General features: G+C 41.4%; 1 protein-coding gene and 1 non-coding gene across 2 annotated transcripts; both read left to right on the forward strand.

Moving 5' to 3' along the window:
* Nucleotides 1-1,252: 1,252 nt before the first annotated feature.
* LOC115052592 (NLR family CARD domain-containing protein 3-like) lies at nucleotides 1,253-8,907 on the forward strand (the record flags this gene model as incomplete). Its single annotated transcript, XM_029516795.1, has 6 exons — nucleotides 1,253-1,451; nucleotides 1,602-3,381; nucleotides 3,501-3,674; nucleotides 4,449-4,622; nucleotides 7,852-7,898; nucleotides 8,269-8,907. Coding segments are annotated over 6 exons (2,904 nt in total), but the record flags the coding sequence as incomplete, so codon positions are not given.
* Nucleotides 8,908-10,800: 1,893 nt separating this feature from the next.
* On the forward strand, nucleotides 10,801-10,871 carry trnag-gcc (transfer RNA glycine (anticodon GCC)). The gene has a single exon. It is a non-coding gene; the product is annotated as a tRNA-Gly (tRNA).
* Nucleotides 10,872-13,067: the final 2,196 nt, after the last annotated feature.

Consider the following 13,067-nt stretch of genomic DNA (forward strand, 5'->3'; position numbering starts at 1 on the left):
ATTGCACAATAAAAGAAGCTGGATGATTTGTGGCTAAACAAATGAAAGCTGGACTTATTGGACTGATTTATTTTAAAGTGATAATTTTCTGCCCACTTTCTTGGTTGTTAGTTCTTTTACTTACAGCTCTGTTTCTACTAGAGACCAGGAGTCAGGACCAGATTCTCCTGAACTGAGCTGTGTGTCCATGAAGAGTGATCGGTCTATGAATCGTCCTATTATGTTTAAGGATGGACAACAGTCTGCTGTATCCAGCTGTGTGTCCATGAAGAGTGATCAGTCTATGGATGACTTTATCAAAGAAAAAAGGTAAAAGCTGATCATTTGTTGTTGTTTGACTCATTAAAGGTATCAAAGCTTGTCTATCAGTTTCTCTGCTGTTCATAGAAAACTCCTGGAACAAACTGTGTGTTTGTGTCTTTTCTCCTCAGAGTTCAGTCTGACAAACATCATCACACAGACCTGGACTCCATATTTATGGTGTGTAAATGTTCATCCAGTGACTACAACAGACACCAACAAAGACTTGAGTTTGAAGCTGCACTCTTTAGACCAGTAGAGCTTTACTCTGTGACAGACAGGAGTTGAATTGGGATTGAACAGGTTTGGGGTGGGAGAGAGTGGGAGAGGACTGCGAGTTGTAGTTCACCACAGAGCAATAATCCATCAGCCTCAACAGATATGTTCTGTATGAATATGGTCTGTTGGAGACTTTTACAAAACATTTCTGCTCCTTCTTCTTCATCTACAGTGAATCTTAAAGAAAAGTTTATTTAGTTGTTTTCCAGATAATTTGAGCTGTGACTTAATAACAAAGACCAAAGTTAATCAGATTCAGTCCTGGACCTCCATGGACTCTGTCTCTACAGGGTTTAAAGATGGAATAATTCATCAGTGAACTAGTTCAGGTGGTCTGATCCATCTTCAGCCACAGTCACAGTTAATACCCTGAATTTTCACTTCCTGAGTTGATGTGTTGAAGGGCTGTATCAGTTTGGTCTTCATGTGATGATCAGGATCTCTGTGTTGTCAGAATCTAAAGTCAAACTTAGTAAGTTACACCAGTGAAGTTAGTTTAGTGAAGTCAGCAGGTCTGAATCTTTCTGTGTAGCTCTGGAAAGAGACGTGGCAGCAGATGATACAGCAGCAGCTAAAGTTGAACTCTGCTGACTGATGATCTGATGCTTTGATCCATCAGTTTATACTGAGAGTGAACTTTACACAGGATGTTATTGTGTTCCAGCTGCTGGAGGAGAACATCGTCTGTTTTGTGAAGAACGAGCTGAAGAAAATCAAAAGGAGTCTGAGTCCAGATTACCCACAATTCATCAAGAATGAGGATGATGAGGTGGATGAAGAGCAGAGGAGGAGCAGAGAGGCATTTCTGAAGATTACAGTGAACTTCCTGAGGAGGATGAAGCAGGAGGAGCTGGCTGACTGTCTGCAGAGCAGTAAGAGGATTTAACATGATGGATCAATTAGACATTTACTAAAGTCTCAGGAGACAGAAAAAAATATGATCATACTCTACATCCTTAGGAGAAGTAAACATCAACCTTGTAGTTTGAATTTCTTAATTTCATTTGTTTTTGTTTATTCAGAAAGCCGTGCTCGAGTGTGTCAGCGTAAACTCAAATCTTCCCTGAAGAAGAAGTTCCAGTGTGTGTTTGAGGGGATCTCTAAAGCAGGAAACCCAACCCTTCTGAATCAGATCTACACAGAGCTCTACATCACAGAGGGAGGGACTGGAGAGGTCAATGAGGAACATGAGGTCAGACAGATTGAAACAGCATCCAGGAAACAGGACAGAGCAGAAACAAGCATCAGACAAGAAGACATCTTTAAACCCCCACCTGGAAGAGACCAACCAATCAGAACAGTGATGACAAAGGGAGTGGCTGGCATTGGGAAAACCGTCTTAACACAGAAGTTCACTCTGGACTGGGCTGAAGACAAAGCCAACCAGGACATAGAGTTCACATTCCCCTTCACCTTCAGAGAGCTGAATGTGCTGAAAGAGAAGAAGTTCAGCTTGGTGGAACTTGTTCATCTCTTCTTCCCTGAAACCAAAGAAGCAGGAATGTGCAGCTTTGATCAGTTCCAGGTTGTGTTCATCTTTGACGGTCTGGATGAGTGTCGACTTCCTCTGGACTTCCACAACACTGAGGTCCTGACTGATCCTACAGAGTCCACCTCAGTGGACGTGCTGCTGACAAACCTCATCAGGGGGAAACTGCTTCCCTCTGCTCGCCTCTGGATAACCACACGACCTGCAGCAGCCAATCAGATCCCTCCTCAGTGTGTTGACATGGTGACAGAGGTCAGAGGGTTCAATGACCCCCAGAAGGAGGAGTACTTCAGGAAGAGGTTCAGACATGAGGAGCAGGCCAGCAGGATCATCTCCCACATCAAGACCTCACGAAGCCTCCACATCATGTGCCACATCCCAGTCTTCTGCTGGATCACTGCTACAGTTCTGGAGGAGGTGTTGAAGACCAGAGAGGGAGGAGAGCTGCCCAAGACCCTGACTGAGATGTACATCCACTTCCTGGTGGTTCAGTCCAAAGTGAAGAAGGTCAAGTACGATGGAGGAGCTGAGTCAGATCAACACTGGAGTCCAGAGACCAGGAAGATGATTGAGTCTCTGGGAAAAGTGGCTTTTGAGCAGCTGCAGAAAGGAAACCTGATCTTCTATGAATCAGACCTGACAGAGTGTGGCATCGATATCAGAGCAGCATCAGTTTACTCAGGAGTGTTGACACAGATCTTCAAAGAGGAGACAGGGCTGTACCAGGACAAGGTCTTCTGCTTCGTCCATCTGAGTGTTCAGGAGTTTCTGGCTGCTCTTCATGTCCATCTGACCTTCATCGACCCTGGAGTCAGTTTGAAGCCAGAAGAACGATACTGGCCATACTGGTTGGGAAACAAATTCTACCAGAGTGCTGTGGATGAGGCCTTACAGAGTCCACATGGACACCTGGACTTGTTCCTCCGGTTCCTTCTGGGTCTTTCACTGCAGACCAACCAAACTCTCCTACGAGGCCTGGTGACACAGACAGGAAGTAGCTCAGAGACCAATCAGAAAACAGTCCAGTACATCAAGACAAAGATCAGTGAGAATGTGTCTCCAGAGAAAAGTATCAACCTGTTTCACTGTCTGAATGAACTGAATGATGGTTCTCTGGTGGAGGAGATCCAACAGTCCCTGAGATCAGGACGTCTCTCCACAGATAAACTGTCTCCTGCTCAATGGTCAGCTCTGGTCTTCATCTTACTGTCATCAGAAAAAGATCTGGACGTGTTTGACCTGAAGAAATACTCTGCTTCAGAGGAGGCTCTTCTGAGGCTGCTGCCAGTGGTCAAAGCCTCCAACAAAGTTCTGTATGTGCACATAAATCCAACAAGATCAACTAAATCTTTTTATGTGGTTGGAATCAATAAATGTTTTTGTATAACAATTTTTATAATACTTTTCTCTTGTTTTGCTGCTTCTTCTTCAGACTGAGTGGCTGTAACCTCTCAGACAGAAGCTGTGAAGCTCTGTCCTCAGTCCTCAGCTCCCAGTCCTCTAGTCTGAGAGATCTGGACCTGAGTAACAACAACCTGCAGGATTCAGGAGTGAAGCAGCTGTCTGCTGGACTGGAGAGTCCCGACTGTAGACTTAGAGGACTCAGGTTTGTGCTCAGTAAGGTTCAGTACTATAAAAGATGCTGACCTACCAAATCATTTTGTTAATTCCAATTACCAATTCACTTGAAGGGTTACACATTGGTAAATACATGCTGATGCCCAGTGCAATATTTGTCAAGCAAAATAAAACCTAGTGGTGGAAATACTTGAAATTTGCGGAAGCACCTGGTGAAGCATAAACTATCTTTAAAGGCACATGATTGTGGTGTTTGATGTGCTGGGAACAAACTAAGTGTTTAGTGAGCACAGCTGTAACCAGAAAGGGTCAAAATGCTCGTCTTTCTGAAAAAGAACCCTCAAACTAAAAACAAGCACCTCTGATATTATTCTAAGTGTTTTTGTTGGGGTTTTTTTTGTCAGCCTTAGGTTTATTTTATAGTGTTCAAAAGTTTAAGGTCTATATTTATATTTAAAGGGTAAACATGAATTTTATGTTTGTATTTCCTTATGTTTTTTAATTTTGTTGAGAATTTTCAAAATATAAGAGCAAAAACTATTTGCATGTTTTTATGATAATAATTCCATGTTTAAGTTGATACTTCAAGCGTTACACATTCACAGTAAAGTACCTAAATGAAATACCGTTCAGTACTGGTGTCAGTTCAGCTCTGAAATGTAGCCAACCCTGCTGATCAACTGTTTCAGGTCATTGATAATACAATGACCTGCTGTTTACTTTGAATAATGGCTGTGTGTATATATATATCACTGCAGTGTTCATATCGCATTATGGTTTTTCTTTCTGTAATCCTCTTCAGACTGAGCCTCTGTAACCTCTCAGACAGAAGCTGTGAAGCTCTGTCCTCAGTCCTCAGCTCCCAGTCCTCTAGTCTGAGAGATCTGGACCTGAGTAACAACAACCTGCAGGATTCAGGAGTGAAGCTGCTGTCTGCTGGACTGAAGAGTCCACAATGTGAGCTGGAAACTCTCAGGTCAGAGTTTATGTTTTTGTCAAGAATTTTTAGATATTTTTAGGATTTTTCATTAAATGAAGTAAAATGAACTGAAGATGTCTTTAGATTTGGGAGATTGTCATCAGTGTAAAATACAACACAAAGCACAACCTTTCTGCAGCTTATGGCATCTGTCACAGTTGTGATGATGGAGTTCTCATTCAGGAAAATATTTAAGGGGCTCAAAGACACCAGAGGTTGAGTGGACTGCTGACATGATGCTCTGTGGATGAATGAACCTGGTTGAACACAGAGCAGAATCAATGTGTCAGTATACAGTGTTTGTGTAACTGTGTCTTTACTTTAATCAGTGTGTTTGTGGTTCAGCTGTTGTGTTGCTCTGCTGTTTATCTTTGTTTTCTTTCAGTGTTTCTTTGTTGCTGCTGATTCTCTAAAAAGTAGCAGCTTTTTTAATTCATGCAGCTCATCAGAGGTGACAAGTAATGAAGTACAAATACTTTGTTACTGTACTTAAGTAGATTTTTCAGGTATCTGTACTTTACTTGAGTATTTATTTCTCTGACGACTTTTTACTTTTACTCCCTAGATTTCTACACAAAAATATGTATTTTCTACTCCTTACATTGTAAAAACAGGCTCATTACTTAAAAAAAAAATCTACACAGACTAGAGAGGGAAAGAGGGAGAAGGGGGAGTGGAAGAGGGCAGATAGAGAGAACTGATAATTTGTATTCAGTAACGGTGTGCAACTTTTTCGTAATGCGTGATTTGATTGGTTTCATACATATGTTACAGTTTTGACAGCTCTCCCAGCAATGGCATAGCAATGTAACAGTTGATTGTGGATGCTGCTTACAGTATTTTTATTTTTGCTTGGGGGGGCTTAGACTTTTTAAGGATGTATGGCAAATGGCAAAAATTCATATTTACTTTTTACTTTTACTTTGAAAGTACATTTCAGAGCCTGTACTTTCTTACTTTTACTTGAGTAAAGAAGTTGAATCGGTATTTCTTTTAACAGAGTGTTTTTTTCCACATGTATCTGTACAGAATATGAGTACTTTTGTCACCTATGTCACCTCCTCATGAGTGCTTGTTGTTCCTGCTGCAGTGTCTAAAGCACAGATTATATATTCTCTTCATTTATCTGAGTTATTTTCTGGTTAATTGTAACTGCACCCATGAAAATGGTGATATTTTATACTCAGCTGTCTGCACAGTCATCAGTCATCTGTTTGATTTTTGAAAAATTAGATTTTAATTTGATTTTGAAAATCTTTAATGTTCCCAAAGGGCAATTTTGGTTTGCAGCTGAAGTTAAAACAATCATTTTTTACATGACAATAAAATTAATAGTACAAATATAAAATACATAATACAGTCATCACAGTTTCACGGGTGTATCACTCCCAACAAGCTCACCTGCAGCTTATTTAAAAATCAAATAGCAGATGGAACAAAGGAATTAAGATATGTTTGATTTGGCCCTACTGGGGAAAGTGTACCTTCTCTTAGAAGGGAGAAGCTGAAACTCTCCATGAAGAGAGTTCTCCAGAATGGTCTTTGCCCTCTGAGTGGCTCTAGCTTGATACACCTTTCCCAGATCATTGAGGCTGATGCCAATGTTTTTTGTTTGTTTTTTTTTTTTTTTTTTTTCAGTTTGACCACATTCCTCAGCTTGTTCCTTGTTCCAGCTTGTTCCTAACAGACGAATAAAATATTTTAAGAAGCTTTTTGTCAACATTAAATCACCTCAGTTGCATCAGATAAAACAGCCTTCTTTAGCCTTGTTACAAATGACATCTGAGTTTATCTCAAAGGACAGTCTGTCATTCAGGATGGTACCTAAGTACTTACACTGATTCACTATTTCCACTGCTGTACCTTTAACAAAGGTTTGGGCTTTGACAGGGGGGTTCTTGCAGAAGTCGAGGATCATCTCTTTTGTTTTAGACATGTTAAGCTGAAGGTAAGGGTCATCAGACCATTTAACAAAATAGTAAATGACAGGTCCATGGCCCACCTTGTGGTCCTGCAGGAGGCTAACAATCACATCTTCAAATTTTATGATAAACCTTGACTCAAACATGCTCTTACAATCATTGGTGTCAGGGAAGAACAGAAGCGGTGACAATACACACTCCTGAGGTGAACCTGTGGAACGCAATAAGGCCTCAGACAGGGTTTCATTAACACCAGTTCTCTGCAGCCTCGTCAGAAAATCAACGAACCAACATATGGTTCCAAAATCAATGCTGGGAATTTCTGAAAGCCTCTGAGCAAGAACATGAGACCGCATATAGTTAAAGGCTGATGAAAAGTCAGCAAAGCATAGAGGTGCATGTGATTTCCTTTCATTGTCTGTGTCATTGAAAGCAAACGTTTTTTAACCAGGGGCTCAAAACTCTTCATCACCACTGAGGTGAGGGCCACAAGACGATAATCATTTAATATCTTTGGGGTTGGTACCTTTGTCATTGAAACAATAATGGATTCTTTCCATTATGAGGAAATTTTAAGTAACAAGGACCCCTGAAAAATGTAAAGATTTCATTTAAGAATAGGACACAACATTTAAGTAGTCGACCTGTTGCCATCAGGTTCATCTTTTCAAAAATGTTCCACACACTGATTTCATCTATCTGAATCAGGCTGCTGACTGCAGCAGCCCTGAATTTGAATCAATTTCCAGAAAAGTCCTTAAAGTCAAATCTCAGATAAAATTGGTTGAGCTCTTATACCAGAGTAGTCAAATTTGCCAGTATTAGACACTTTTTTTCTTAAACCATAACCTTATCCTTTATAGAAAAGGAAAGTATTGTTTTGTACATAAGGTTCCACTGAAGCGGAGCAGAAGGCATGATATTGTTCTATTAGTGTAGAAAGTGAAGCTGTTTTCTTAATTTTATTCAATAGTTCTTTCATCTGACATTGTTATTTTCACAAAACATTTCTTTTTTGTGAAAATAACATTGTGTGTGTATGTGTTTGTTCAGTCTGTCAGGATGTCTGGTCTCAGAGGAAGGCTGTTCTTCTCTGGCCTCAGCTCTCAGCTCCAACCCCTCCCATCTGAGAGAACTGGACCTGAGCTACAATCATCCAGGAGACTCAGGAGTGAAGCTTCTGTCTGCTGCCCTGGAGGATCCAGACTGGAGACTGGACACTCTCAGGTCTGGACAGCTCTGAGGAACTCTGCTTCATGTTTGATGGTGGATCAAGTTGATCCTGACTCTGTTTCTTCCTCCAGGGTGGACCATGGTGGACCACAGAGACTGAGACCTGGTCTGAGGAAGTGTGAGTGTGTTTTCACTTTGATTCATGAAAACTCAGCTGCTCATGTTACACTAGATTTTTACATTTCTGACTGAAGTACAAAGATGAGTTTCATTCAGGATCAACACTTCATGTGTTTATTGATGTGGATCTCCATCAGCCGTCATCTTTGACTCCACAGCAGAAAAACAGCAGAACATTGCTGACATCTTGATTCTCATATTCAGTAATTGTTGATGTTCTAACTGGATTGTTGCCTTTTAATTTAAATGTAGTCAAACATTATTCACGAGGTGATGAAATGTAAGTTTGAATGATTCACTTTCAGTAAAGTTGTTGATAAATGAACAGATGATAAACTGCAGCTGTTGTTTCTTGTTCTCTCCATCAGATGTCTGTGAACTGGAACTGGACACAAACACAATCCAGAGAAACCTCAAACTGTCTGACAACAACAGGAAGGTGACACATGTAGCAGAGTATCAGTCATATCCTGATCATCCAGACAGATTTGATTTCTGTCCTCAGCTGCTGTGTAGAAATGGTCTGACTGGTCGCTGTTACTGGGAGGTTGAGTGGAGTGGACTGGTTTATATCTCAGTGAGCTACAGAGGAATCAGAAGGAAAGGACACAGTGCTGACTGCGTATTTGGAAAAAATGATCAGTCCTGGAGTCTGATCTGCTCTAAAGATGGTTACTCTGTCTGTCACAAAAACAGAAGAACATCCCTCTCCTCCTCCTCCTTTGTCTCTAACAGAGTAACAGTGTATGTGGACTGTCCTGCTGGCTCTCTGTCCTTCTACAGAGTCTCCTCTGACTCACTGATCCACCTCCACACCTTCAACACCACATTCACTGAACCTCTCTATCCTGGGTTCAGGATCTGTTCTGGTTCAGTGTCTCTGAGGAAGTTGTATTGAAGGATACAAGAAACTGAGATGCTTCACTTCTCAGCTTTTGAGTCTCCATCAGTTCCAGATTGGAGACAGAACTGGACTTTACTGTCTAAATGTCAGTGTGTTCCTGAAAAGCAGACCTCTGGGGTGTAGTTTACATGGACTGCTGTCAGATACATTTCTGAGCTCTTGGTCAAAGACTGTCTTTCTCCCATCTCTAATAATTCTCAGTTTTATCCACATGTGGCAAAAAAATTATAAGAATCAATAAACAACAGGATGCTGAAAGAGCAGAACTCAAAGACACTGCAACAGCAGAATTTATGTCCAGAAAGGTGTGTTTTGTTTAGTTTATTTTTTTTCAGTGTATTGAATAAGCTTTTTTTAAAACAAATGTAAAAAAACATTTTTAAAACAAACATAACATCCTATTTTAATCTGAGTGTTACTGTGTGAGTGGATGTGTGCGAATGATCTGGCCTGGGTGGAGAATGTTGTTTGTTTTTATTTTGTAAGTTGTAAAGTACTTTGTGCAACATTGTTATTTGTTTGAAAAGTGTTGTATAAATAAAGTTTAAATGATTGATGATATAATACAGTCCAGTAATGTTCTAGCGGAGTCGTGCAGCAGACTCTCAGCTCAGTGTGTGAATGTGCTGCTGCTGAACTGGGACTCATGAGTTCCACTCTGAACCAATGAGTCATGAATCATGAGTCTGACTGTGAACCAGTCTACAGTATGTGCTGTGGGTGAGTGACAGCTCATAGCGGGGAGGGAAAGGGAGTGAAACAGCAAACCAGAGCTGCTGCTTTTCCTCCTTCTTTCTATATGAACATGAGCACCATGATGCACACTGCTGTGTTCTCATATCAAGCTCATGTTCACCTTCTTTCTTTCACAGGGAGAACATGAAAGAAGCTGAAGCTGAACTCAGCCTTCCAACTTTAGTGCTCCGTGTCACAGACTGATCCATTTTCTGACGTTATAGTCCACACCAGGCTGCAGCCTCTCTGTGTGACACTTTGTTCATCATTATTTTCACACTTTAGTTCCTGCTTCTTTTCATTTAGGCTCCATGTAGGCTGTTCATGATGACTTTGTTTGTGTGTGGCTGTTTTCTTCTGAATGTGGGATCTCTGTCTGAATGAAAGTTTCACAATCACTGCCTCAGACTGCATTCAGAAGGAATTGTTGAAGTCATAGAAGCTGAAGAGTTGATGATCAGAGGCTGACAGCTAAAGGAAGCTAGAATGCACACTGCTCTCTGACAGAGTCGGCCTCCCTCCACATTTAGGAGGCTTTTTCACTTCTTACAACAGCTGACAAAGGGCTCATCTGGGATTTGATCGGTAGAAGCAGATGACTCTGAGGATGAATGAATGTTTTACTGACAACACCAACAACTGTTTACTCACCTCTATGAGGCTGTGTGACGTCACTGGAGATCAAAGGCATTTCCTGTCCTTCATCGCTCTCCCACGCGACACCAACTCAAACGTCGCACTCGCATTCGATTCAGCTGGAACGGCGCATGCGCATAAAGAAGCTCACGCTTGTCTCGCGAAAGAATGAAGTGAAACACAAATCAGCTGTTATTAGACAAATAAGTGGCGTTAAATTGAACTAAAACCAAATCTGTTGGTTTGTTCCTCCTTCTACTTATCAAAATGCGTCTTTTCCTGCTTTCGCTCATTTTTGGAATCACAGAAGCTGCGCACCTCGTCCACTGTGTGTGTGTGTGTGCTCTCTCTCTCTGCTGGTCTGAGCTCTCAGTTCATTTAAATACTTTGTTGGATCTGTCTGTCTGTATCATGTCAGAAACTCTGAAACACTCTGAATTTCTTTAAAACACGCTGGATTTACTGATATCAAAGAGTCCAGCAGTCCATGATGGATTATTATAGAAAGATATCAGCTTGAATGTAAATACATTGTTGTATATTAATACAGAAATTAGAAAAATCATCTGTGAAAGGCTGCTGATGCCTGAAGATTCATGACGTCATGGTAAAAACAGTTCAGTAAGCATTGGTGGTTCAGTGGTAGAATTCTCGCCTGCCACGCGGGAGGCCCGGGTTCGATTCCCGGCCAATGCAGAGTAAGTCTTTACCAACATCCAGATGTTAGAAACACAGTGCTGCTTGGAAAATACCCTGATAGACTCCAACACACTGTGACTTTGTGAAACAACCAGTGGAGCCCCCTGGTGGTCAGTAGAAGTGCAGCCCCTCTGAGCTGGTGGCAGACCAAGGCTTCAGTCTGCACACATCTTCCACATGTGATGGCACACACACTGTGTATTGTGGCAACATCCGTCCCCTAAGAGAGAATCTGCTCTTTAACCCTCCTGTCGTTTTCACCCCCCGCCCCTTACTTTAGTGTTCCTGCTCTGTTTGATACGGTGGCCGGTAAGTGCAAAACTAAATTACAAAGTGCCAAACACTTTTACAAAGCGTGAAAATAATTTACATGTTGGGAAATATTTTTACATTTTATTAAACAAAATTACATAAGAAAAACACTTTTACCCCTGACAAAACAAATTCGCATGTTAGAAAACAAATTTCCAAAAGAAATCTTCCGGAAGGGGAATGTACCAAATGCCGGAAGTGATCCAGAAGAAGATTGACTGTGAGCTCAAAAAGTTTGTATCGGTTTGTGTGGCGGGAAAACTTTGCAGAGTGAAAGTTTATGGCAGCATGGAGTAAATGATGTTTTGGCCGTTTTGTGGAAACAACTTGAGCCAATTTACGCGGTTGTGTTTTCCGTGCGGACGATCTGTAGAATGTTTAACGTTGATGAACGGACCAGACGGAAGGAGCACGCGCACAGGAGACATCTAATAAACAGCCGGAAAATGCTAAACAAGCTAAGTGTAGCATCGCGCTAACTAGCTGAAGCCGCTGTCAGACATGCAGTGAATTAAAGTGCACCGTTTCATTTTGCAGCCAATCGTTGTCTTCACGGAATAGCAACGCATTTAGTTAGTATGCGTTGCTAGTTTTTATTTATTTTATTTTAGGCGTATATTTATGCTAAACGCACAATTGTTGCTGATTGTTTTAGCTGCTGCTAACTTTCTGTTTTGATGCGGAACTCCGTTCATTCCAGCAGAACAACCATGAACATCATATAAACAATTCATGGAGGACAGAAAGTCAAAGTCAAAAGAACTGTGGGCCGAAAGGAAACCGGTCCAGGTACGTGTGTGGATATATCTGTAAAATATGGAAGTCAATATGTGTGTGTGTGTGAAATGAATGATATCTTTTTGTTATTTTAGCAGATAAACATGGATTGATGGCGCCACATGGAGCTGATTTAAAAGCTCAGAGAGGGAAAACACTCCCATTATATACAGATCCGGAGGTAGCAGCACCTGATCTACTGAAGCATGATGTGAAGTTTACACGGTGCAAACATCAGCCTGCGGACTCTTAAAAGGATGATTCCTCTCCAAACGCCATCAGGTTGGAACTTCGTGGACCTGGACAACTGTTTGGCTATCGGACGATGTGGCAGGTACTCAGACAAAAGTCCAATCTTCGAGTGAAGAGAGATGATGTGATGAATGAGAGAGCACGCAGAAGGTTTCTAAGAAGAAGCTGCTCCTCAATGGGAGCGAACTGTATGTGGCATGCAGATGGTTCTGATAAACTGGCTCTCTCAGGACGCATGGATGGATTTTTTCACCTAAAGTGCTGTGGCTCCAATGTGGACCGACAAATAACAAGAAGCCAACAGTGATCGCTGAGAATCTCCTCTCATGAGACTGAGGACTGATTGTGGCACGGAGAATGGCATTATGGCTGCCATTCAGTCTCCCCTACGCCTCCATCATGATGACTGCTGCTCTGGGCCGTCCAGCCACATGTATGGCTCATCCACGAATAAGCAGCGTGTTGAATCCTGGTGGGCCATATTTAGAAGGGGAAGGTAAGTGGCCTTCATGAAGTCATTTTATTATGACTGACCTTTCATTTGATTTTTATCTTTATGTTCTATCTCAGATGAACTCCTCTAAACATATATAATAATTGAGGCTGGGACTTTAACGCATTCATTTCAATTCATTCATTACAAAACCTTTAATGAATTAGATTTTTTAAATGGAGTCCCACTTCTACTAATAATATATATTTACTTCTGATTCTATCCATTTCTACAGGTCTCAGTTCTGGATGGAGTTGTTTGCTGGATACTTCAACGGGAGCCATGAGCATCAGTGCCTTCTGAGATGTTGCTATGGTGATGTTGGATGAGTGTGTGAGACTGTGGAACAGTCACAGGAT

Source organism: Echeneis naucrates, chromosome 2 (genome assembly GCF_900963305.1).
Source record: "Echeneis naucrates chromosome 2, fEcheNa1.1, whole genome shotgun sequence".
In the NCBI taxonomy this organism is placed as follows: Eukaryota; Metazoa; Chordata; class Actinopteri; order Carangiformes; family Echeneidae; genus Echeneis; species Echeneis naucrates.